Source organism: Rhineura floridana, chromosome 3 (genome assembly GCF_030035675.1).
Source record: "Rhineura floridana isolate rRhiFlo1 chromosome 3, rRhiFlo1.hap2, whole genome shotgun sequence".
NCBI classification, from domain to species: domain Eukaryota; kingdom Metazoa; phylum Chordata; class Lepidosauria; order Squamata; family Rhineuridae; genus Rhineura; species Rhineura floridana.
This window is the reverse complement of record NC_084482.1, coordinates 211,236,751-211,259,572: the sequence shown is the minus strand read 5'-3', so window position 1 is coordinate 211,259,572 and position 22,822 is coordinate 211,236,751. Positions and strand designations below refer to the sequence as shown.

Sequence of the window (22,822 nt, the reverse complement as noted above, 5' to 3'; positions counted from 1 at the left end):
CATCTGAGGGCTCTTTCTGAGGTCCTTTAACTGCTGAAGTGGGGGATTCGCTTTGGGACCTTCTCCTTGCAGTGGACTTTCTCTGCCACTGAAGGATGGAGCCTCCCCTTTTCATTCTCTCACTTCACTTGCTCCAGAGTTCAGAAGAGAATATCTGCAGTTGCTTTATTTACCTTGTCAACTTTGTAGGCTAGGCCGAATGAGAGTGATTGGCCCAGGACCACCCAATGGGATTAACCTCTGACTGGGAGCTGAACCCAGATCACCGTGGTCCAAATCCAGCAGTCTGTATCACTCCAATTGTCAGGGAATGCCAGACAACAGAGACTGTTCAACCTGGGGTAAGATCCGTCTCCCATCTAAGTCCTGTCAATTCTTCCTTTATCACAAAAGTTATTTGGGATTGTTCAGTGATTTCAGGATCCATTTCTTCCCTCATGGTCTTATCAGTTTCTCTCTTCCTTGCAGAAGGTGATGAATGGAAAGCCAAGAGGAAGGGAGAACTATGTGGGCAAGAGAGACGGGAAAGAGACAGATCTGAAAAGAGGGAAGAGCAGAGAAGGAAACCTGAAGCAGAAGAGAAAAGGAGGGATAAACCTTGCACTTCTCAGGGCAGTGGCTACCATAAAACTGCCATCCGAGAAAAAACAGATCAAGGAAGAAAAAGAAATAAATATTTTGGTTGTTGGAAAAGTCTGAATTCTAAAAGAAAATGTAAAGCCCACTACAAAAACCAAAAAAAGGAGAAACCATATCAATGTTTGGAATGTGAAAGGAGGTTTAGCTGCAAGGCAAGTCTCATTTTGCATCAAAGAATTCACACTGGGGAGAAACCATATAAGTGCCTAGAATGTGGAAAGAGCTTCAGATGGAAAACCCAACTCACTTCCCATCAAAGTATTCACACCGGAGAGAAACCATATAAATGCTTGGAATGCGGAGAGAGCTTCAGCTGGAATCACCAATTCAATTCCCATCAAAGTATTCACACCGGGGAGAAACCATTTAAGTGCTTAGAATGTGGAAAGAGCTTCAGATGGAAATATCAGCTCACTTCCCATCAACGTATTCACACTGGGGAGGAAGCATATAAGTGCTTAGAATGTGGAGAGAGCTTCGGTCAGAAGAGAAATCTGACTTGCCATCAAAGAATTCACACTGGAGAAGAACCATATAAGTGCTTAGAATGTGGAAAGAGCTTCATTTGGAAACAGCAACTCACTGCCCATCAAAGTAATCACACTGGGGAGGAACAGTATAAATGCTTGGAATGTGGAAAGAGCTTCAGTTGGAAAAATCTACTCACTTCCCATAAAAGTATTCACACTGGAGGGGAACCATATAAGTGCTTGGAATGTGGAAAGGGCTTCCGTCAGAAGAGACATCTGACTTGCCATCAAAGAATTCACACCGGAGAGAAACCATATAAGTGCTTAGAATGTGGAAAGAGCTTCTCCTGGAAACATCAACTCACTGCCCACCGAAGAATTCACACCAGGGAGAAACCATATAAATGCTTAGAATGTGGAAAGAGCTTCAGCAGGAAAGAACCACTCAATGACCATCAAAGAATTCACACTGGGGAGAAACCATATAAATGCTTAGAATGTGGAAAGAGCTTCCGTCAGAAGATAAATCTGACTTCCCATCAAAGAATTCACACTGGGGAGAAGCCATATAAGTGCTTAGAATGTGGAAAGAGCTTCAGTAGGAAAGACCAACTCACTGCCCATCAAAGTAAACACACTGGGGAGAAACCATATAAATGCTTGGAATGTGGAAAGAGCTTCAGCTGGAAACAGAGTCTCACTGCCCATCAAAGTATTCACACTGGGGAGAAGCCATATGAATGCCTGGAATGTGGAAAGGGCTTCAGCAGCAAAGAAGCACTCACTTCCCATCAAAGTATTCACACTGGGGAGAAACCATATAAGTGTTTAGAATGTGGAAAGAACTTCCGTCAGAAGACAAATCTGACTTCCCATCAAAGTATTCACACTGGGGAGAAACCACATAAGTGTTTAGAATGTGAAAAGAGTTTCCGTCAGAAGACAAATCTGACTTCCCATCAAAGAATTCACACTGGAGAAGGACCATATAAGTGCTTAGAATGTGGAAAGAACTTCGGTTGGAAACACCACCTCACTGCCCATCAGAGTATTCTCTGTGGGCAGAAGCTGTATAAATGCTTGGAATGTGGAAAGAGCTTCACTAGAAATTCCTCTCTCACTTTGCATCAAAGAATTCACACAAGGGAGAAACCATAGAACTGCTTGGAATGTGGGAAGAGCTTCAGAAGTAGCACAAGTCTCTATTGTCGTGAAAGATTTCAGAAAAGGGGAAACCATATTATGAGTGTAGAACAGGGGGCTGCCAACCTGTTGCCTGTGTTTTGGAGGCCTGTGAAGACCTTCAGTAGCGTCCCCCAACGCCCCTGCACTCTGGGATGTTAGAGAAGAGATCCTGGCCTTCCTCTGTGTGATCCTGGTCCCTCTCCTCTTTTCAGATGACACTGCCCTCATGCAGAACCTATCTGCCCTTTCTTTGTAGAGTGAGTTTGGATTTTCCCAATCTTGTGGGAAAATCCTAAAATAAAAATACAAATTCAATCCACTGCTCCCTTGTTGGTGCTGCTGGTTGCATTCTCTTCAGTTGAGGTGGAACCAGAAAGAGTTATGAACTATTAATATTAAGGGGCCTGAGTTTGTCATGTCCATTAATTTTAATGGTCCACTCTGAGGTGAAAGTTGGGTGCAACCCACATACTATGTTTTGACCCTTTTCTGCACACCTGTGTTATTTGCCCCAGCTCAGTCAGCTTTCCTGTACTGAGCAGGATGGATGCTGGTAGATGTTAGATTGCATGCATTGCTGGGGAGGAGAGTATACACACACACACAAAGAGAACTCAAGTGATTTCTCCTCCTCTGTAAACTCCAACCAGCATGTTGGTGGGGGCAAGCCTTGCCCTCCAGCACGACAATAATACGTTACTAAGAAATTCTGTACAGTTTGAAGACAAGCCGTGAGCGCTTCGCTGGTGGAGCTCACTGTTGTTTTTCCACATGAACTGGGTGGGAGGGGACATTGGCGGGAACTAGCGTGTCTCACTCTGGATGAACCTAGGCAGACTGGGGCGAAACCATATAAATGCCTGGAAGATGGAAAGAGGTTCAGTACAAATTCCTTTCTCACTGCTCATCAAAGAATAGTAGAGTTGGAAGGGGCCTACAAGGCCATCGAGTCCAACCCCCTGCTCAATGCAGGAATCCAAATCAAAGCATTCCCGACAGATGGCTGTCCAGCTGCCTCTTGAATGCCTCCAGTGTCGGAGAGCCCACTACCTCTCTAGGTCATTGGTTCCATTGTCGTATGGCTCTAACAGTTAGGAATTTTTTCCTGATGTTCAGTCTTAATCCGGCTTCCTGCAACTTGAGCCCATTATTCCGTGTCCTGCACTCTGGAACGATCGAGAAGAGATCCCGGCCCTCCTCTATGTGACAACCATTTATGTACTTGAAGAACGCTATCACATCTCCCCTCAGTCTTCTCTTCTCCAGGCTAAACATGCCCAATTCTTTCAGTCTCTCCTCATAGGGCTTTGTTTCCAGGCTCCTGATCATCTTTGTTGCCCTCCTCTGAACCCGTTCCAGTTTGTCTGCATCCTTCTTGAATGTGGAGACCAGAACTGGAAGCAGTAAGCAGTCCTACCTTTCACTCTTTATAGTAATAGGGTCCTTTAATCTCTTTAAAGTTATGAATGGGTTAGGATATTAATGATTAATGCTGCCACGCACCCAAGTAATTCTGTAATGCATTTCTATTCTTTCTCTCAATAAAATCAAGCTTTGCTTTATTTTGGTTTGGACCTGCATTTCTTGGGGAAAATATAGATACACCATTTAGGCACATTTCAGGACAAAGCGTTTGTTTTATCCCTAGCAAGAGATCCCCTCTCAAGGAGGTGTGTTTCATGGGACATGAGGGTGGCAAATTCACACACTCAGGTTCCCAAGAGCACGTGTTGTAAAAGTGGTTGGAAGGGAATCCATGCCCTTCAAAGAAATGTTCCTCTCCCTCCAATGTCACTTCCTGTCTGGCAATAGCACGGGAGAACCTCACCCTGTAAGGAGATGGCCCATGTTGAGCTGACCCTATCGGGATCCCCCATCACAACATCCACCATCAGGGAGCGGAGCTTCCTTCCCCTCTCCTCTTGAAAATGAATCGTACTTAGTGAGATGTACAAATAATGGTGGTAGACTGCAGCTGGATGGAGAGGTGGGGTGTTTTTATCTGGCTGAGGAATCTGCATAACAACCAATGGGCGAAGAGAAGAGATAGGCAAGGCCTTGGTACAATGAGTGAAATCTTGGGGCAGGGATCATATTGCAAATGCATGCTGTTTGATGGGAGTAGGTTTGGGTGGGAAGTGGAGCTTTCCTATACAGAAGCAGTGTGTCAGATCTCAGAGTGCTGAATGACCAGAACTTGATTCCCAGAGAGGAAAGGAATTTGAGGGTGGGAGGGGTCTGTGTACCCCAAAGCAAAAGCACCTCTGTCCAAAGCCCCTTCCTGCCAGGGTCCTAACTTGAGGGAACGTAGCTGCTGTTTGCCCCAAGTGCGGCATGGGTGGCCCCCTCTGAAATCTCATGAATCCCCTTCCCCTTTGTGCATTTGGCTGAAGGGTTTTCCCAGGGCTGCAGGGGAGGGCTGATAGGAAGCCTGTTCAGCTGATCCATCCCAATCCAGGAGGGGACCCTTTTCCTTTCCTCTCTTGGCAAGGCCAAGACACCCTGCAGTGAGTGAGGAGAGAGTGAAAGTAGGTCTTGAATGCCCCCATTACTCACACACTAACTGGTTTTATCACTTGTCATGAGCCAGGCTAGGAGGGGGCAGATGGACGAGGGAGAAACATGATGAGGAACCCGGAGAGGGAGCAAGTGGAGGGGTGGACTCACAGGGTGCCCCAACTCCTGTCTTTGACAGCTCAGCCCCCTCAGCCCCAGACTCCTCTGTTGAAGCACTGCCTGGCCTGTCGGACCCTCTCCAACTGAACCATGCCACCCACACCAGGCACTCAGCCTTGCATGTCAGACGTTTCCCAGCTGAGTGCTGTCCAGCTTCCCACGCCCAAACGGACAGTTAGCAGCCCCGTTCAGTCGGAGAGGGAAGCTGAGATCAAACCACCTTCACCCTGCGCTCAGAGGTGCTTCAGGTGCGAAGTTCAGCTGTTTGCATGTGGAATCCAGGCCTACTTAAGCCGACTTCAGGGGGGACCCAGTTGCTGAGTCAATGTCTTGGAGTCGTGAACCCGTGCTTAGTTAGCCCTAGATCAGAGCAAAGTGCTTTGGATCTGTCTATAGCTTTAATAACAAGAGAAAACACCAGAGCCTGTCTTTCTCTGACTCCTTCGACTTCAGGCATGACATCACTCCTACCCCCTTCCTATCCTCCCCCCCACCTCTGCAAGGCCAAGATGCCGCTTTAAGTGAGGAGGGATTGAAAGTAGGTCTCTGAACGCCCCCATTACTCTCACACTGACTGTTGTCATCACTCCTCCTGGCTGACACACGTGGGCCCATCCAGGCTGGCAACTCCTGGGATGCAGAAGGGATCTTTCAACATTGAATGGAAAGTGCTACTCGAAAAGTGGCAACCTTTGAATCAAAGGAATCAACTTCAGCAGAACCCAACTGAAAATAACTGTTGTATTAAAAGGGTAAATAGGTGGAGACCACAATCCAAATGTTAATGTAACATATTGCCTGTCTGCTCAGACACTGTATCTTGTACCGTACTCTGCTTTATAAGAAAACAATGCTTTGTCTAGAAGGGAGAGTTTAAGAAACCCATTTTCAGAAGAGAACTTTTTTCCTCTGTGCACTACTAAACTACAAGCGAAGCCATTATAAGCTTATGTAAATGATTTTAGCACACTCTTTGCACATTTTAAGCCATTATTTGGGCTATCCCATCACACTGTGCTGGGTTTGTCTGAGTGCCTGTAGCGCCCAGGTGTTATTTTCTGCAAACACTACTACACAGTAAGTGTTAGTGAATGTTAACAAAGCCCCTTCCCCTCACCTGAAGGGAAAAGTGAAAACTTTGCAAAGAGGCTTTGGGAGGTCTCCTGATTTGCAACAGCTATAGACCAGGGAGTCATGAAGAATTCCACTTACAGTGCAATGCAGAGCAGCCATTATTCAAGGGAAGGTGGTCCGTTCTGATTTACGTAGTTACAGGATTAGATCCATCTCTAGGGGAGATTTGAAATGTGGCAAATGTTCATGCTGCTCACAAGCATTACAGATAAAACAGCACGTTCATCCAAAAGATGGAAGGAAATTCAGATTGAACAATTTCACTAAGTGTCAATCTATTGATGTATGTTATATTTGTACCAACACCATCAACTACACAATTTATAGATTATATACTCCAGAAGAGATAAAATATTTCACTAGAGAATTGATCCATATGTCTTGTGACAAAGGCCAAAATCTGCATATTGTGTTACATTTTAGATTTTTGGTTTAAATGGACTCACTGACAAGTTTAGCTTATCCTACATACAGTATAGGATAAGCCAGTGTGGTGTAGTGGTTAGAGTGTTGGACTAGGACCTGGGAGACCAGGGTTTGAATCCCCACATAGCCATGAAGCTCACTGGGTGACATTGGGCCAGTCACTGCCTCTCAGCCTCATGAAAACCCTCTTCATAGGGTCGCCATAAGTCAGAATTGACTTGAAGGTAGTACACTTACTTACACACATATAGTATAACATCTTTTTGAAATTAGTGATGATTAATGATGATAATCACCCGTAAAAGTATAATCTTATTTATTATATATCTTGGTCTTTCGGAAAGATGAGTTTATATTGTTGTTTCCTGAGGTGAGTGCAAGGGAGATACATTTATTTATTTATTTATTTAATATACCGCGCCCTTCTTCCAAGGAACTCAGGGTGGCTCACAATTAAAACAATAAAATAATAATAATGATAATTTAATTTTTAGGCCGCCTATCTGGCCGAAGACACTCTAAATAAACAATAAATAAACAATCAGAACAACCAATATGCATGTTAAAAACAATTTAAAATAAATTAAATCAAATAGATTAAAACTGTAACATTTTCAGTTAAAAGCCCGCCTAAATAAAACAGTCTTCGCCTGGCCGCGAAAGGACGATAGCGAGGAAGCAAACCGAACCTCGCTAGGGAGGGAATTCCACAATCTAGGGGCAGCCATCGAAAAGGCCCTATTCTGTGTGTCAGCAAGAAAAACTTGCGAGAAAGATGGAATAGTAAGGAGGGCCTCACCGGATGATCTTAAAATCCGGGCAGGTTCATAGAGGGAGACACGGTCTAACAGATAGCCTGGACCTAAGCCGTATAAGGCTTTATAGGTCAAAACCAGCACTTTGAATTGTGCCCGGAAACAGATTGGCAGCCAGTGGAGCTGGTAAAGCAAAGGAGTAGTATGTTCTTTGAACCCAGCTCCAGTTAACATTCTGGCTGCCACACTTTGTACCAATTTAAGTTTCCGAGCAGTCTTCAAAGGCAGCCCTACGTAGAGCGCGTTACAGTAGTCTAATCGGGATGTAACTAAGGCATGTGTTACCGTAGTCAAGTCTGACAGGTTAAGGAACGGGCGCAGCTGGCGCACTAATCTTAATTGAGCGAAGGCACTCCCAGCCACAGCAGAGACCTGCGCCTCCAGGCTCAAAGTCGAGTCCAGGAGTACTCCCAAACTGTGATTTCAGGGGGAGTGTAACCCCGTCCAGCACAAGTTGAATCCCTATTCCCTGGTCTGCCCTCCGACTGACAAGGAGCACCTCTGTCTTGTCAGGATTTAGTTTCAGCTTGTTCGTCCCCATCCAGTCCATCACTGATACCAGGCAGCGGTTTAGGACCTGGACGGCTTCCTTGGTTTCATTAGGTGGAAAGGAGAGATAGAGTTGGGTGTCATCCGCATATTTATTTATTTATTTATTTATTTATTTATTTATTTGGTTACATTTATATACCGCCCTTAGCAAATAGCTCTCAGGGCGGTAAACAGCATAGGGTAAAATACATACATGGCAATAATAAAATCACAAAAACATATATGACATAAAAACAAATACAGTTAAACAGAAAATAAAAATAAAGACTTAGTATACAAGATTAAAAAGCTAAAAAGATTAGAGTGATTAAAATGCCTGGGAGCATAAAAAGGTCTTTACCTGGCGCCGAAAGGATAATAGTGTAGGCGCCAGGCGTACCTCTTCGGGGAGGCTATTCCACAACTCGGGGGCCACCACGGAAAAGGCCCTAGATCTAGTAACCACCCTCCGGGCTTCACAATGAGTTGGTACCCGGAGGAGGGCCTTCGATGACGAACGAAGCGAACGGGTAGGTTCACAGTGGGAGAGGCGTTCCACCAGGTATTGCGGTCCCACGCCATGTAAGGCTTTATAGGTCATAACCAACACCTTGAATCTTGCCCGGAAGCAAATGGCCAAGGGGTCGAGCAGGTATCCCCCATAACCACCTAATGGGTTCGCCCCTCTAGGAAGGATCGGAGCCACCATAGCACCATGCCTCCAAGTCCCATCCCAGCGAGGCGACCCAGGAGGATACCATGGTTGATGGTATCGAAAGCGGCTGAGAGATCCAGTAGAACCAACAGGGACACACTCCCCCTGTCCAGTTCCCTGCGTAGGTCATCCACCAAGGCGACCAAAGCCGTCTCAGTCCCATAGCCGGGCCTGAAACCAGATTGAAATGGATCTAGATAATCCATCTCATCCAAAAATCTCTGGAGCTGGGCGGTTACCACTCGTTCTATTATCTTGCCCAAGAAAGGAATATTGGAGACTGGACGATAATTAACTAATAATGAGGGGTCAAGGGAGGATTTTTTCAGCAAAGGTCTTATTACAGCCTCCTTTAGACAGGGTGGTAATCTGCCCTGTTCTAGAGAGGCGTTGATCACTTCCTTGACCCACTCGACCAGTCCCTTTCTGGCATTCTGTATAAGCCAGGATGGGCAAGGATCTAACATACAGGTGGTAGGACGCGCCTCTCCAAGGATTTTGTCCACATCCTCGGGTTGAACAAGTTGAAAGGAATCCATTCTAATTATACAAGTAGAGGCCGAAGTTACATCCACAGAGACTGTATAAATTTTGGCGTCTAAGTCAGAGCGAATCTGAGCGACTTTATCTGCAAAATATCGAGCAAACTCGTGACAGCGGGCTGTTGAGTGGTCAGCATCATATTTATGTGGGTCAGAACTTAAACGACTCTTGACCACTTGGAACAGTTCCGCAGGACGAGAGCTAGCAGATGCAATGGTGGCGGAGAAGAAAGATTTCTTCTGAGCCCACATTGCTGCGGAATAGGTCTTTAAATAGCTTCTAGCCCATTTTCGGTCAGATTCGCTCAGAGTTTTTCACCAACGTCGCTCTAGTCTCCTTCTTTCGCATTTCATCGCCGTCAGCTCTCCAGTAAACATGTGTGGAATATTTAATTGTGGTACATGCTGTAATTAGTTATACATTTGCAGCATAAGGATGCTAGATGGTTAATAGTGTATTGTACTTACAGCTATGAAATCACCATCTAAAAGCATCTCTGTATAGAAAAGTATTCTTATCGACTAGAGAAGCACAACAAGGACTTAATTCTTCAAGAGAGAATTGTTATCATTCCTCCCAAGGACAGCTGAGAAAATGAACAGGGGAGATTGGAAAAGACAACAATACTTATTTATTTATTTTATTTATATTTATTTATTAGATTTATATACCACCCGACTAGCAACAGCTCTCTGGGCGGTGAACAACAGAAATACAATAAAATCACACAGTATAGTACAAAAGATATAAAGATAAAACAGTCTAAAAACATTACAGCGAATTTAAAATTAAATGGACTTGAATTAAATGAAATTAAAATGCCTCAGAGAAGAGGAAGGTTTTAACTTGGCGCCGAAAGGATAACAATGTTGGCGCCAAGCGTACCTCCTCGGGGAGACTTGAAACAGATTGTCCTGCTGTTTCTTAATTTGGACTGTGTAATGTAAGTCTAACTTAAGAAATGGGAATCTTTCAACTTCTAGACCTTTTCAATTTTGAGTTCAATATGGAACCTTTTTACACTTTGGGTCTTGCTAGTGCTTATATGTTGATGGCTAGGTGTTTGGCATTGCGCGCCTCAGTGTACAAAGTAAGCAGATGGGTTTCGAGTTCCCGCCCTCCTCTTAATTCCCATTCACAGGACCTCCATTGCATCCCATTGAGACTTCAGGACAAGGTCATCCCTCAATACAAGGCATGCTGTATAGTGTCTCAGGCTTTCAGAGCATCATTTTAGACTTCATAGCAAAGCCATACGCTGGGCAGGAGTCTCTTGCACTCCAGTGGAGGCGTTTTTTCTTCCTTTCTGTTAAACTGAGTTTAACCTTCTCTAAGTGACAAAAGTAGCTGAACTGACTTGGCTTTCCGGTTCCATTCATCTTCCAGATACAGCAACATATATAATCACATCTTGCCTTCTCACGCAAGCCAAACCAGTTTGGGAGCCTTGTCTGCCACCCTCCCCATATTTCTATGATCTATATATTTGTCTTGAACCCCCAGGAGGGTCCGAACCCCCAGGAAGGAGCCACAGCTCAGTGGGTAGAGCAGCTGCTTTGCATGCAGAAGGTCCCAGGTTCAATCTCCAAGGACAGACTCCCTGCCTGAAACGCTGGAGAGCTGCTGCCAGTCAGTGCAGATACCACTGAGCTAGATCGACCACCATGCTCTGACTCAGTACAGGGCAGGAGCTCCGTGTCTTCCTCCATGCTGCGCAACGCCTCTTTCCTTCTTGGCTCCTGCTCTGTGAGATCATCAGGAGGCTTGACTTCCTGAGGGTTAAAATAAACGAAACCAGATTCCTAGAAAGGAAAGAGGAGGAGGAGGTGCGGGAGGGTTCAAAGAAAATGCGGCTCCTCTCCCTCTGACGTCACTTCCTGCCGGGCTCTTCCCTTGGAGGAAAGTGGCTCCCTGGTCAAGAGCGCAGTTTGATCCGCCATTAAACGCCAGAAGCAGCAGCAGTGCTGCAGCGTCGGTGGCGCCTTCTGGGGTCTGGTAAGCCCCTTGTCCCTGCTGTGCATTTGGGCGAAGGGGAGTCCCAGGGCCGAGGGGAGGAGCTGCAGGGCGGGGGAGCCAGGAGGGGGCGGGAGACCCCAGATTGGAGCCCCACCCGGTGAAGGCAGAGGAGCGGCTGGAGAGCCCACGACAGCAAGGGAGACCCTCACCCTGTAAGGAGGTGGCCTCTGTTCTGCGACCCTTCAGGATCCCCCGTCAGAACATCCCCCATAATAACAGATAGACAAAGCAAATAAAACGGAAGAAAAAAGATAGGCAGGGCCTTGGTACATACAATGAGTGGAAAGTGGAGCTTCCTTATGCAGAAGCAGTATACCAGGCTTAGTGTGTTAAATGGCCTCAGTTTGATGGCTAGACAGGAAGGGAATCCGGGGGGGGGCGCTGTATCCCTCAGACCAAAAGCTCCTCTGTTCAAAGTCCCCTTCATTCTCACTTGGTGGTAAATACCCAAGCCCTGCATGGGTGGCCCCCTCTGAAATCTTGTGAGCATCCTCTGCCTTTACACATTTGGTGGAAAGGTTTTCACAGAGCAGGGCGCCCAGGAGGCCTGTTCAGCTGATCCATCCAAATCAGGGAGGAGAGCTACCTCTCCCTCCCCTGCAAGGCCAGAACACCACTTTGAATTAAGGGGCAATTGAAAGTATGCCTATCAATGCCCCCGTTATTCACACACTGACTGGTGTTATCACACATGTGCCCATCCAGGCAAGTAACCCCTGGGATACAGAAGGGACCTTTAAGTGTGAATAGAAAGTGCTACTGAAAATTGGCAATCTTTTTTTTCATCAAAGGAATCAAACTTGGAAGACCCTGACTGAAAGTGAACATCCGTGTTTTATTAAAAGGGTAAATAGGTGAAGAGAGCAATCCAAATGCCTACAGGGCAGGGCAGCCCCACCCGCATCCATATCCCATCACTCAATGCTGGCTCAGATGAAGGTAAAGTCAGTCCTTCCTTAATTTATGATGACAATCCCAAAAATGTAGATTCTTTGTTTTCTTCCACCACGTTATACTCAAAGATCTTTCCATTTCCTTACCACAACCAAGTCATAAACTCCAGGAACTGCAACATTCCAATTTAATTTAATATGCAACTATATAGCTCACATTTAACTCTGAAGGGGGACAGTTCCAAAGATAAGCAAATCTATCAACAGATGAAAGGAATAACATATTTCATTCACAATTAAACCAAAATTCTGTATTCAAGGAGAGGCTTGTAAAAGTTCAGAGATAAGTTAGGGAGTGTAGGATCTTATATTAAATTAGACAATTATTTCATAGTGATCTTTATTTGGCATAGTGATCTCTATTTGGCTTCGCGTCTAGAATAAGTGAACCTGCTCCTTCTGAACGTGGCCTTAGAAGACAATTCCCAGAAGCAGAGAAGGGATGAGGACCCTGTGAAAGACCAAGAGATCAAATATGGAACAGCAAGACCCAGCTACTCCTGAAGCAGGGCTTGGCCCTGATGCCATCAAGACTGAGACCCATGGGGAGGAATTCTTGGGGGGAAATGTGCAGAAGATCTTTGGGGAGAACCCTCTCAGCTCAGATGTGCAGCGCCAGCAGTTCCGGCATTTCCGCTACCAGGAGGCTGAGGGGCCCCGAGAGGCTTGCAGCCGACTCCACCTTCTTTGCCGTGAGTGGCTGAAGCCAGAGCGACGCTCAAAGAACCAGATCCTGGACCTGGTGATCCTGGAGCAGTTCCTGGCTGTGCTGCCCCCAGAGATGGAGAGCTGGGTGAGGGAGTGTGGAGCAGAGATGAGTTCCCAGGCGGTAGCCCTGGCAGAAGGTTTCCTCCTGAGCCTGGCAGAGGACGAGAAGCAGGAAGAACGGCAGGTGAGAGGGCTTCATCCAGACCAGGGTCAGCCAACGTTGTGCCTTCCAGATGTTGAAGTAAAAGTCCTATAATTGCTGGCCAGTGTATTGGTTGGGGCTGATGTGAATTGGGGTCCACTCCCATCTGAAGGGCACCACGTTGGCTACCCCGATATCAAGTATGTCTAATGGTTTTCCGTCTATCCTTCCTTTTCTATATCAAATACTCCTCTGGGTTTTGCCTCTGTCAGTCCTCTTTTAATCCTGATCCCCATTATGTGACTTGAGTTCTTATTATGCTGTTTCAGGAAAAGGGTCTCTATGCAGAAATAGGAACTGATTTCCCTGAGGCAGAGAGGACTCCATCGGACATCAGGCAAAGGCTTCTGGGTAAGGATGAATGGGGTGTGTTTCCATGATTTTGACTCCATTACTCTTGTCTCCAGCCTATTCCACAGCCCAGAAATGTTCCTACTGATTTTGTGATTTTTTACTGATAAGCTGATAAGACCCTTCCACAGTTTTACCTATATGGTTTAACCTCTGAGAATAGCATACTGTATACTATAGGCTTTCAGGCCCATTTTCTTTCTCACAGGTGATGGAATGATGTCAGCAAGACCTACTAAAGCATCTCCCCTTTCTGGTGGAGGAGGAGCTGTTGCTATTGCCCCAGATCAGGTAGGAGGAAGACTCAGAAGTGGGAGAGGCTTGGGGCAGCCTCGGTGCCTCTCTGTCCCTGAGTCTGAATGAATTTCCCTCCAACTCTTTGCGTCTCCCAAAGCCATCCTCAACAAAAGCTGTGAATGCCATTTAAGAAGGTTTCTCTCCTTAGAACAATGACCAGCCACCTCACCTTAACTACATTTTGCATGTAGGTAGCAGATAATCTTTATGCTTTCTGTGATGACAAAATGTATTGTTTTTCTTTTAGGATCCAGTGTCTTTGGAGGATGTCGCTGTGCAGTTCACGGAAGAGGAGTGGGCTTTGCTGAATCCTGACCAGAGAGCTCTGCATAGCGAAGTCATGGAGAAGATTCGTTCGACTCTGTCCTGTCTTGGTAAGGCCCCCTGTTTGGTCGTAATTTGTTAGACCCTATGAATCAGCGACCTCCAATAGCATCTGTTATAAACCACCGTGTTCAGACCTTGTAAGTTCAGGTCTGTGGCTTCCTTTATGAAATCAACCTATCTCTTGTTTGGTCTTCCTCATTTTCTACTCCCTTCTGTTTTTCCCAGCATTATTGTCTTTTTTAGTGAATCACGTGTTCTCATGGTGTGTCCAAAGTATGATAACCTCAGTTTCATCATGTTAGCGTCTAGTGACAGTTCTGGTTTCATTTGTTCTAAGACCCAATTATTTCTCTTTTAGACGGTCCGTGGTATCGGTCGTAATATCTGTTTTCAAATTCCATATTTCTATATTTAATGAACCCAAATATTGTGATGTAGTGCCACCTATTTCAACTGGGATTCTTAATCTTCTGCAGATAACCTTGAATGGACAACTGTCTGCTGTATTCTCTCTGAACGCAGATCTTTAGTTATGCCCTTTTAAACAATAGTCCAATTTGCAATAATGTTTCCCCAAGTGCTAACACAGCATAGCTGAGCTCCATTTGAGTTTCTACTAAAACCCACTAGGTGCAACATTGGGGATGCTGGACTTTGGGAAGACACGTCCAAAGCTTCCCTCTTAGTTTATCCTTTTTCCTAGATCTGGAGCAGAGTGGTGGCAGTGCATCCTACGATTTGGGGGAGAGGAAGACTGTTTTAAGACTGGGGTAGCTGTCATGGTGTGCCCCACAGATTGCTGGACTCTCACTCCTATAAGCGGTGACCATTGTCCACGCTGACTGGGGCTGATGGGAATGGGATTCCAACAAGCTCTGGAGAGCACCACGTTGTTATAGGGAAAGGGACTCAGATGGTAAGAAAAGCCTTCCCCGTATCTGCACATTTCCTATATTTCAACATATTAAGTCCACTTCTTTCAGTGTTGTACAAGATTTGCAGGCTCTGAGGAACCCTTGTAGGAAGGTGGACTCAGAGCCACCCCTTGCAATTTGCCAGCATATGTGAGTGTGTCTTTGTGATTGGCCTAGGACCACCCATTGGGATTAACCTCTGACTGGGAGCTGAACCCAGATCTCCATATTCTAATTCCAACAGCCTATATCACTCCAGTTGTCTGTGAATGCCAAACCACAGTGGTTATTCAGCCTGGCTTAAGATTGATCTCCCACCCAAGTCCAGTTCTTCCTTTGTCACAACAGTTCATTGGGATTGTTCAATGATTTGAGGGTCCATTTCTTCCCTCACGCTCTTAATCAGTTTCTCTCTTCCTTGCAGAAGATGATGAGTGGAAAGCCAAGAGGAATGAAGAACTATGTGGGAAGGAGAGACGGGAAAGAGACAGATCTGAAAACAGGGAAGAGCAGAGAAGGAAACCTGAAGCAGAAGAGAAAAGGAGGAATAAATCTTGCACTTCTCAGGGCAGTGGCTACGATAAAACTTCCATTCAAGAAAAAACAGCTGAAAGAAGCAAAAGAAGTAAATATTTTGGTTATTGGAAAAGTCTCAATTTTAGAAGAAAACGCAAAGCCCATGGCAAAAACCAGAAAGGGGACAAACCACATAAATGCCTTGAATGTGGAAAGAACTTTAGTAGTACTTCCTCTCTCACTTCACATCAAAGAATTCACACTGGGGAGAAACCATATAACTGCTTAGAATGTGGAAAGAGCTTCAGATATAAGGAAAATCTAAGAGTCCATCAAAGAATTCACACTCGGGAGAATCCATATAAGTGCTTAGAATGTGGAAAGAGCTTCAGCACGAAACAATCACTCACTTCCCATCAAAGAATTCACACTGGGGAGAAACCATATAAGTGCTTAGAATGTGGAAAAAGCTTGAGCAACAAAACCATTCTCACTTCCCATCAAAGAATTCACACTGGGGAGAAACCATATAAGTGCTTAGAATGTGGAAAAAGCTTCAGATGTAAGGAAACCCTTGCTGCCCATCAGAGAATTCACACTGGGGAGAAACCATATAAGTGCTTAGAATGTGGAAAGAGCTTCAGATATAAGGAAAATCTTATTGTCCATCAAAGAATTCACACTCGGGAGAATCCATATAAGTGCTTAGAATGTGGAAAGAGCTTCAGCCGGAAATTCGAACTCACTTCCCATAGAAGTATTCACACCGGGGAGAAACCATATAAGTGCTTAGAATGTGGAAAGAGCTTCACCTGGAAATACCAATTCACTTCCCATCAAAGAATTCACACTGGCGAGAAACCATATAAGTGCTTAGAATGTGGAAAGAGCTTCAGCATGAAACGATCACTCACTTCCCATCAAAGAATTCACTCTGGGGAGAAACCATACAAGTGCTTGGAATGTGGAAAGAGCTTCAGGAGCAAAACCAAACTCACTTCCCATCAAAGAATTCACTCTGGGGAGAAACCATATAAGTGTTTAGAATGTGGAAAGTGCTTCAGCATGAAACAACAACTCACTTCCCATCAAAGAATTCACTCCAGGGAGAAACCATATAAATGCTTAGAATGTGGAAAGAGCTTCAGGTGGAAAAATCAACTCACTTCGCATCAAAGAATTCACACTGGGGAGAAACCATATAAACGCTTAGAATGTGGAAAGAGCTTCAGCACGAAAAAATCACTCACTTCCCATCAAATAACTCACACTGGGGAGAAACCATATAAGTGCTTAGAATGTGGAAAGAGCTTCAGCACGAAAACCCAACTCACTTCTCATCAAAGAAGTCACACCGGGGAGAAACCATATAAGTGCTTAGATTGTGGAAAGAGCTGCAGATATAAGGAAAATCTTATTGTCCATCAAAGAATTCACACTGGGGAGAAACCATATAAGTGCTTAGAATGTGGAAAGAGCTTCAGTTGGAAAGACCAACTCACTTCCCATCGAAGTATTCACACCGGGGAGAAACCATATAAGTGCTTAGAATGTGGAAAGAGTTTCAGCATGAAATCCCAACTCACTTACCATCAAAGAATTCATACCGGCGAGAAACCATATAAGTGCTTAGAATGTGGAAAGAGCTTCAGAATGAAACAACCACTCACTTCCCATCAAAGAATTCACACCGGGGAGAAACCATATACCTGCTTAGAATGTGGAAAGAGCTTCAGGTGGAATAACCAACTCACGTCCCATCGAAGAATTCACACTGGGCAGAAATCATAGAACTGCTTGGAATGTGTAAAGAGCTTCAGGAGTAGCACAAGTCTCTATTCTTATGAAAAAATTCAGAAAGGGGGATAACCATGTTATGAGGGGTTGCCAGCCTGTTGCCTGTGGGTATTTTGGAGCCTGTGGTGACCTTCAGTAGCGTTCCCCAATGCCCCTGCACTCTGGGATATTTGTGAAGAGATCCTGGCCTTCCTCTGTGTGATCCTGACCCTCATACTCTTTTCACACAACACTGCCCTCACCCAGACCCATCCGCCCTTTCTTTTTAGAGTGAATTCATATATTCCCAATCGATGTCCTCTAAGCATAAAATTGGGTGCAACCGTCATATTATTTTTACCACCGTTTTGTGCAAATCTGGTATAGTGGGAAAACGTATTTTTTAAAAAAAAATATTCATGCCTACAATGGACTTCACGTTTCTAGAGCTTATGGTGGTCAGGGACGAAGTACTAATCAAGGGGAGAGAACAACACTTAGTGTGAATACATCCCATGAAGCACAACCAACTAATGTGGAGGGGAAAGATATTTTGGAGACCTAAGTCCCTGGGCCTCCAACAGATAGGAAAAAGGGTCTGCTTCTAGGAGGACCAGGACTAGCAGGTGGCCCAGACACTTAGCTTTTTCCCCAAAATTTAAAAAGTTTGTATGTGGTCTAAAAAAAGAGATATAGATCTGGGAGATGAGCTAGCCTGCTACTGAAAGTCCCCGTCCCTCCAGGTTTTTAACTAATGAGTAAAGTCACTCCAGAGAGAGAGAGAGAGAGAGAGACCAGGCTGGATCTTGGGAGGGGGCCACACTGCTGAACAGCTGCTGCTGCTGCCCTGGTTACACACACACTTTCTCCTCCTTTGCCCCTCACTCTTCTGTTTTAAACTCCAACCAGCATGTTAACGGGAGAAAGGCTTGCCTCCAGCACGGCAAAAACACATTAATTAGAAATGCTGTACAGTTTGAAGACGAACCATGAGGGCTTCGCTGGTGGAGCTCTCTGTCGTTTCTTTTTCCACGGTGAACTGGGTGGGAGGGGAAATTGGCGGGAACTAGCGCTGGGGAGAACCATGTAATGTGGAAAGAACTTCAGTACAGATTCCTTTCTCACTGCCCATAAAAGAATTTACGCTGGTAAGAAGTTATATGAATGTTTGGAATGTGGAAAGGGCTTTAGCTGCAAAAGTAAACTTGTGTCCCATCAAAGAATTCACACCACAGAGAAACCATATAAATGCTTGGAATGTGGAAAGGATGTGGATGGGAACGTTGGGGGCCCAGTCTTATGTATGGCATAGTGGGCCCAGGAAATCCTCCTCCTGAGCTGCTGCTCCCATCATTCATCACAGATGTGGTGCAGACCAGCACCTTGATGCTCGTGGACCACAGTTTGGGAATCTCTGTTCTGGAAGATGAGTTCTCCCAATAAGATATTTTGGTGTATTGCTGCAAAATGTATGCTATGTAAATACTGGCATTTAGTTAATGCTATCTGTGTATGTCAGGATCCAGTAGTTAAAGGCTTTTGCAAAGCAGCAACTGGAAGATGAGGCAATCCATTCTGATTTAGGTAGTTACAGGAGTAGAGCTATCACTAGGGGAAACTTGAAATGTGGGAAATGTTCGTGCTGCCAGTCCACAAGCATCACAAGTACTGCTCAAGTTTCCTTTAATTCCAGCCCAGTCTGTGCAAACGTTTTTCCCCACTGGAGTTTCCTGAGCTTTGCTGTGGCCTGACAATTGCCTGTCACTTCACTGCTGTGGCTTTGCTACCAAACCATTTCCTTATAGCTTCCTTATATCTTTCCCTAATGAATTCTGGCGACTAATTTGGTGAGGTGCTGAGAAAACTCCTTTTGCGATCCCAGAAGCTTTGAGGAAAGGTCTGTCAGTTAAAGTGGAATAGATCCAGAATAGCGCTGCTGTGTGGATAGGCTGTATCATCTGTGAAGGGGGCTTAGTGTGACTATTATGAAGGGACCTGGCACTTCTCAGATTGCCACTCCACTGCTGCCCCCAACCCTGCCAACTCAGCTGCCAGCCCACCACCCCAGAGAGAGTGAGAGTGGGGCAGGACTCAATCTCTGGGCAAGGGACCCTTCTGGGCTCCTCCTGCATGTGACTGGCCTGCCTTGCAACTCTCGAGTGAGGGGGGCAGCAGCAGCCATGCAGCTTAGTCCACTCAGCTCCTGGGGGTTGTCAGACCCCGAAGGGATTCCTCCTCTTGCTGCTGAATAAGTGGGGCAGTAGCAGCAGAAGGAATCTTGGAGCACCCAGAGCCCCAGGAGTTGCAAAGTGAGGAAGAAGGTGCTGGAGAGGCCAGGCCCTGGCAGGTGGTGCTCTGAAGGGCCTCTCTGAGCCTGACCTTGCCATCTTAGCTGCTAACTCAATGCTCCAGAGAGGGTGAGAGTGGTCCCACCAGAGCTGCTTACATATGTGCTGCTTCCTGCATCCCAGAAATTGCATGTTGGGTAATGTGTGCGTGTGCACATGAGTTGAGTGAGCTCATGGGGTTAAGACGTGTCTATTGGGAACCTGTGTGTGTGAACTTGCCACCCACATGTCCCATTAAACACACCTTCAGAGCAGGGGGGTCTTTTCCTAGGGATAAAACAAACACTTTGCCCTGAAATGTGCCTAAACAGTATGTGTATAACCCAAAAAATTGCAGATCTGAGAGGTAGAGGTTAGGCTGAGAGTTGGTTCAGTCAAACTGCACACGTTTGTTTAGCTGCTCTATCTTTTTAATGTTATTTTAATGTTTACATGTTATTTGATAATTACATGATGATGGATTTTGATCTATGTATAACCATTGTAAAACACTTTGTGAGGGCAGAAACTCTGAAAGGCAGGCTAAACATCTGTTAAATAAATGCATCTTCAATCAAGACTGGATACAAAATAACTTCATATTGGCAAGCGGCAGTTCTTGTCAATAGATTGCTGGGAGGTGAGGGCGGATGGGAACGTAGGGGCCAATTCATATACAGAGTACCGGGCCAGGAAATCCTCTACCTCCCCTCGAGCTGCTGCTCCCATCGTTCTTCACAGATACGCCGCAGACCAGCAGCATGAAGCTTGCGGACCAGTTGTAGTCCACAGACCACAGTTTGGGAATCTCTATTCTAGAGGGAAAGAACTGCATCTACCATTACCAGTTTAAACTCTGTAAATCCAAACACTCATTGAGAAGTTTGAATTACCTCCTAAGTATAACATCTGCTTGTAATTCATAATTTTATCATGATGAATCATCTGTAAAAATATTCTCAAATTCATTATATATGTCAGTCTTTGGGAAGTTGAGATTATGTGTGTAGTGTAGTGTAGTGGTTAAGGTGTTGGACTACAACCTGGGAGACCAGGGTTTGAATCCCCACACAGCCATGAAGCTCACTGGGTGACCTTGGGCCAGTCACTGCCTCTCAGCCTCACAGGAAGGCAGTGGTGAACCACCTCTGAATACCGCTTACCATGAAAATCCTATTCATAGGGCCACCATAAGTCAGAATCAACTTGAAGGCAGTCCATTTACATTTTAGTTAGCATAATAGTGCTAGATGGTTGACACAGTCATTGTACAACTAAGAAATTACCACCTAAAAGCAACTGCATATATAAAAATATTCTTATCGACTAGAGAAGCACAACAAGGACTTATTTCTTCAAGAGAGAATTGTTAATAAATCAATTTAAGAAACGGTGGAACAATCCATTTCAGTGTCTTTTCCAGTTCTGAGTTCAATACGGAAACTTATCCTTTGGGTCTTGTTATTGCATATATTTCGACGGCTAGGCGTTTAGCATTGCCTGACTCAGTGTACAGTTTTTCAGGCTTTCACAGCACCTTTTTGGAGTTTGTAGCTAAGCCATATGTCTGGGCCTGACTCTCTTGTCTTCCCACAGAGGGATGGTTTTTGTTCCTCTTCTGACTGAACTTTTTTTTTTTTGAGGGTTGGAGAGTCTTGAGGAGAGAACAAACCACCAAGTAGCTCAGTGGGTAGAGCAGCTGCTTAGCATGCAGAAGGTCCCAGGTTCAATTCCAAAAGGCATCTCCAGGGAGAGCAGCTGCCAGCCGGTGTAGACGGCACTGAGGTATTTGGACGCCAATGCTCTGTACAGGGCAGGAGCTCCCTGTCTTCCTCTGTCCTCTGCAAGGTGTCGTTCCTCCTTGGCTCCCACTTTGAGAGATTATTCAGCTCCCTGACTACTTAAGGGTGAAAAGAAACGATTCGAGATTGCTAGAGAAGGAGGGTGGAGGGGCACCTGTATCCTTCCAAGGAAATTTGGCGCCTCTGCCTCTGATGTCATTTCCTGCAGAGGAGGAACTGCCTGAGCATAGCCAAGGATGAGAAGCAGGAAGAGCAGCAGGTGGGAGGGTTTCATCTAGACATGATGCGCTCTAGATGTTGAAGTAAAACTCCCATCATCGCTGGCCATTCATATTGGTAGGGGCTGATGCGGGCTGGAGCCCAGCAACCTCTGGAGGGTACCACCCCACCTTGGCTACTTCTGATACCCAATACCCCCCTGGGCTTTGCCTCTGTCAGTCCTCTTCTCATCCTGCTCCCCATTATATGACTTGAGTTCTTACTATGCTGTTTCAGGAATACGGTCTCTGTGCAGAAATAGGAACTGATTTTCCTTAGGCAGAGAGGACTCCATTGGACACCAGACAGAGGCCGCTGGGTAAGGATGAATGGGGCGCATCTGCACTTGGTCCCTTTCTGTTGATTTGGACTCCTTTAAACTTATCTCCAGCCTTTTCTGCAGCTTGGAAATGCTTCTACTTATATGATGACAAGAATTTGTACATGGGAACCAGCTCTTCGATTTGTGGCCAAGAGTCCAAACGGGGAGAGGTGTTTTGTCACACAATGGAAATATAAACTCTGAATAAAGACCTGAAACTCATTCAACTGATAAGACCCTTGCACGGTTAGACATATAATCACTTAAGCTCTGAGACAGGCATACAGTAATGGCTACTGGGCCCATTTTGTTTCTCACAGCCGATGGAATGATGTACCAATTACTTAGTCAGCTCACCCTGATCCACCCAGCTGGGACGGCTTTGGTATGTCCCACGTGATGGACCGGCATCCAGAGAAAATGAACCGTTGGTTCTCATCTGAAGGGGGGATGCCAGTCCATCATGGCCCACCCGGTTCGGTCTTCAGGGCACAGCCGCTATGTCAGCTCAAGATTTAGCTTTTTCTTTTCTTTTTTAAATCTACTAATGTCAGTAGGCTGAACATTTGTATGTACATATATATATGTATATAACACTGCAATCTAGGACTGAGCTTGGCACTGTGTTCTGTTTTCAGTTCACAAACTTTCAGCTCCTAACTAGCATGGTGAGGAAGTAGCTTCAGGTTAAGCTAAGACGTCACTTTCTTGCAGCATTGGTTTTCTGTGGTGGGGGCATTGTTTTTTCTTCCTCCTTTTCTGGCAGAACTGTCACAAGTTCTTCAATGACAGATCGCGGAGGACTGCGTCCAAAAGCGAATTGGGTTCTGCCAGCCGACGACGCCTAACTATTTCCTCAAAGCTGCAAGCTTCAGTGCATTGCCTGTCCTTGGACACCGGATGGCAGAATAGAATAGAA

At 45.4% G+C, this 22,822-nt stretch overlaps 1 protein-coding gene across 1 annotated transcript in view; it reads left to right on the top strand.

Moving 5' to 3' along the window:
• LOC133378939 (zinc finger protein 850-like) overlaps positions 1 to 20,861 on the top strand; it is a 32,938-nt gene extending 12,077 nt beyond the window's left edge. Inside the window, exons 6-12 of the mRNA XM_061613552.1 lie at positions 469 to 2,263; positions 3,127 to 3,211; positions 12,564 to 12,995; positions 13,283 to 13,364; positions 13,573 to 13,655; positions 13,909 to 14,035; positions 15,327 to 20,861. Of these exons, the coding sequence (XP_061469536.1) occupies positions 469 to 2,263; positions 3,127 to 3,211; positions 12,564 to 12,995; positions 13,283 to 13,364; positions 13,573 to 13,655; positions 13,909 to 14,035; positions 15,327 to 17,209 (4,487 nt within the window). The 3' untranslated portion in view covers positions 17,210 to 20,861. The remainder of the gene's footprint in view (positions 1 to 468; positions 2,264 to 3,126; positions 3,212 to 12,563; positions 12,996 to 13,282; positions 13,365 to 13,572; positions 13,656 to 13,908; positions 14,036 to 15,326) is intronic.
• Positions 20,862 to 22,822: the final 1,961 nt, after the last annotated feature.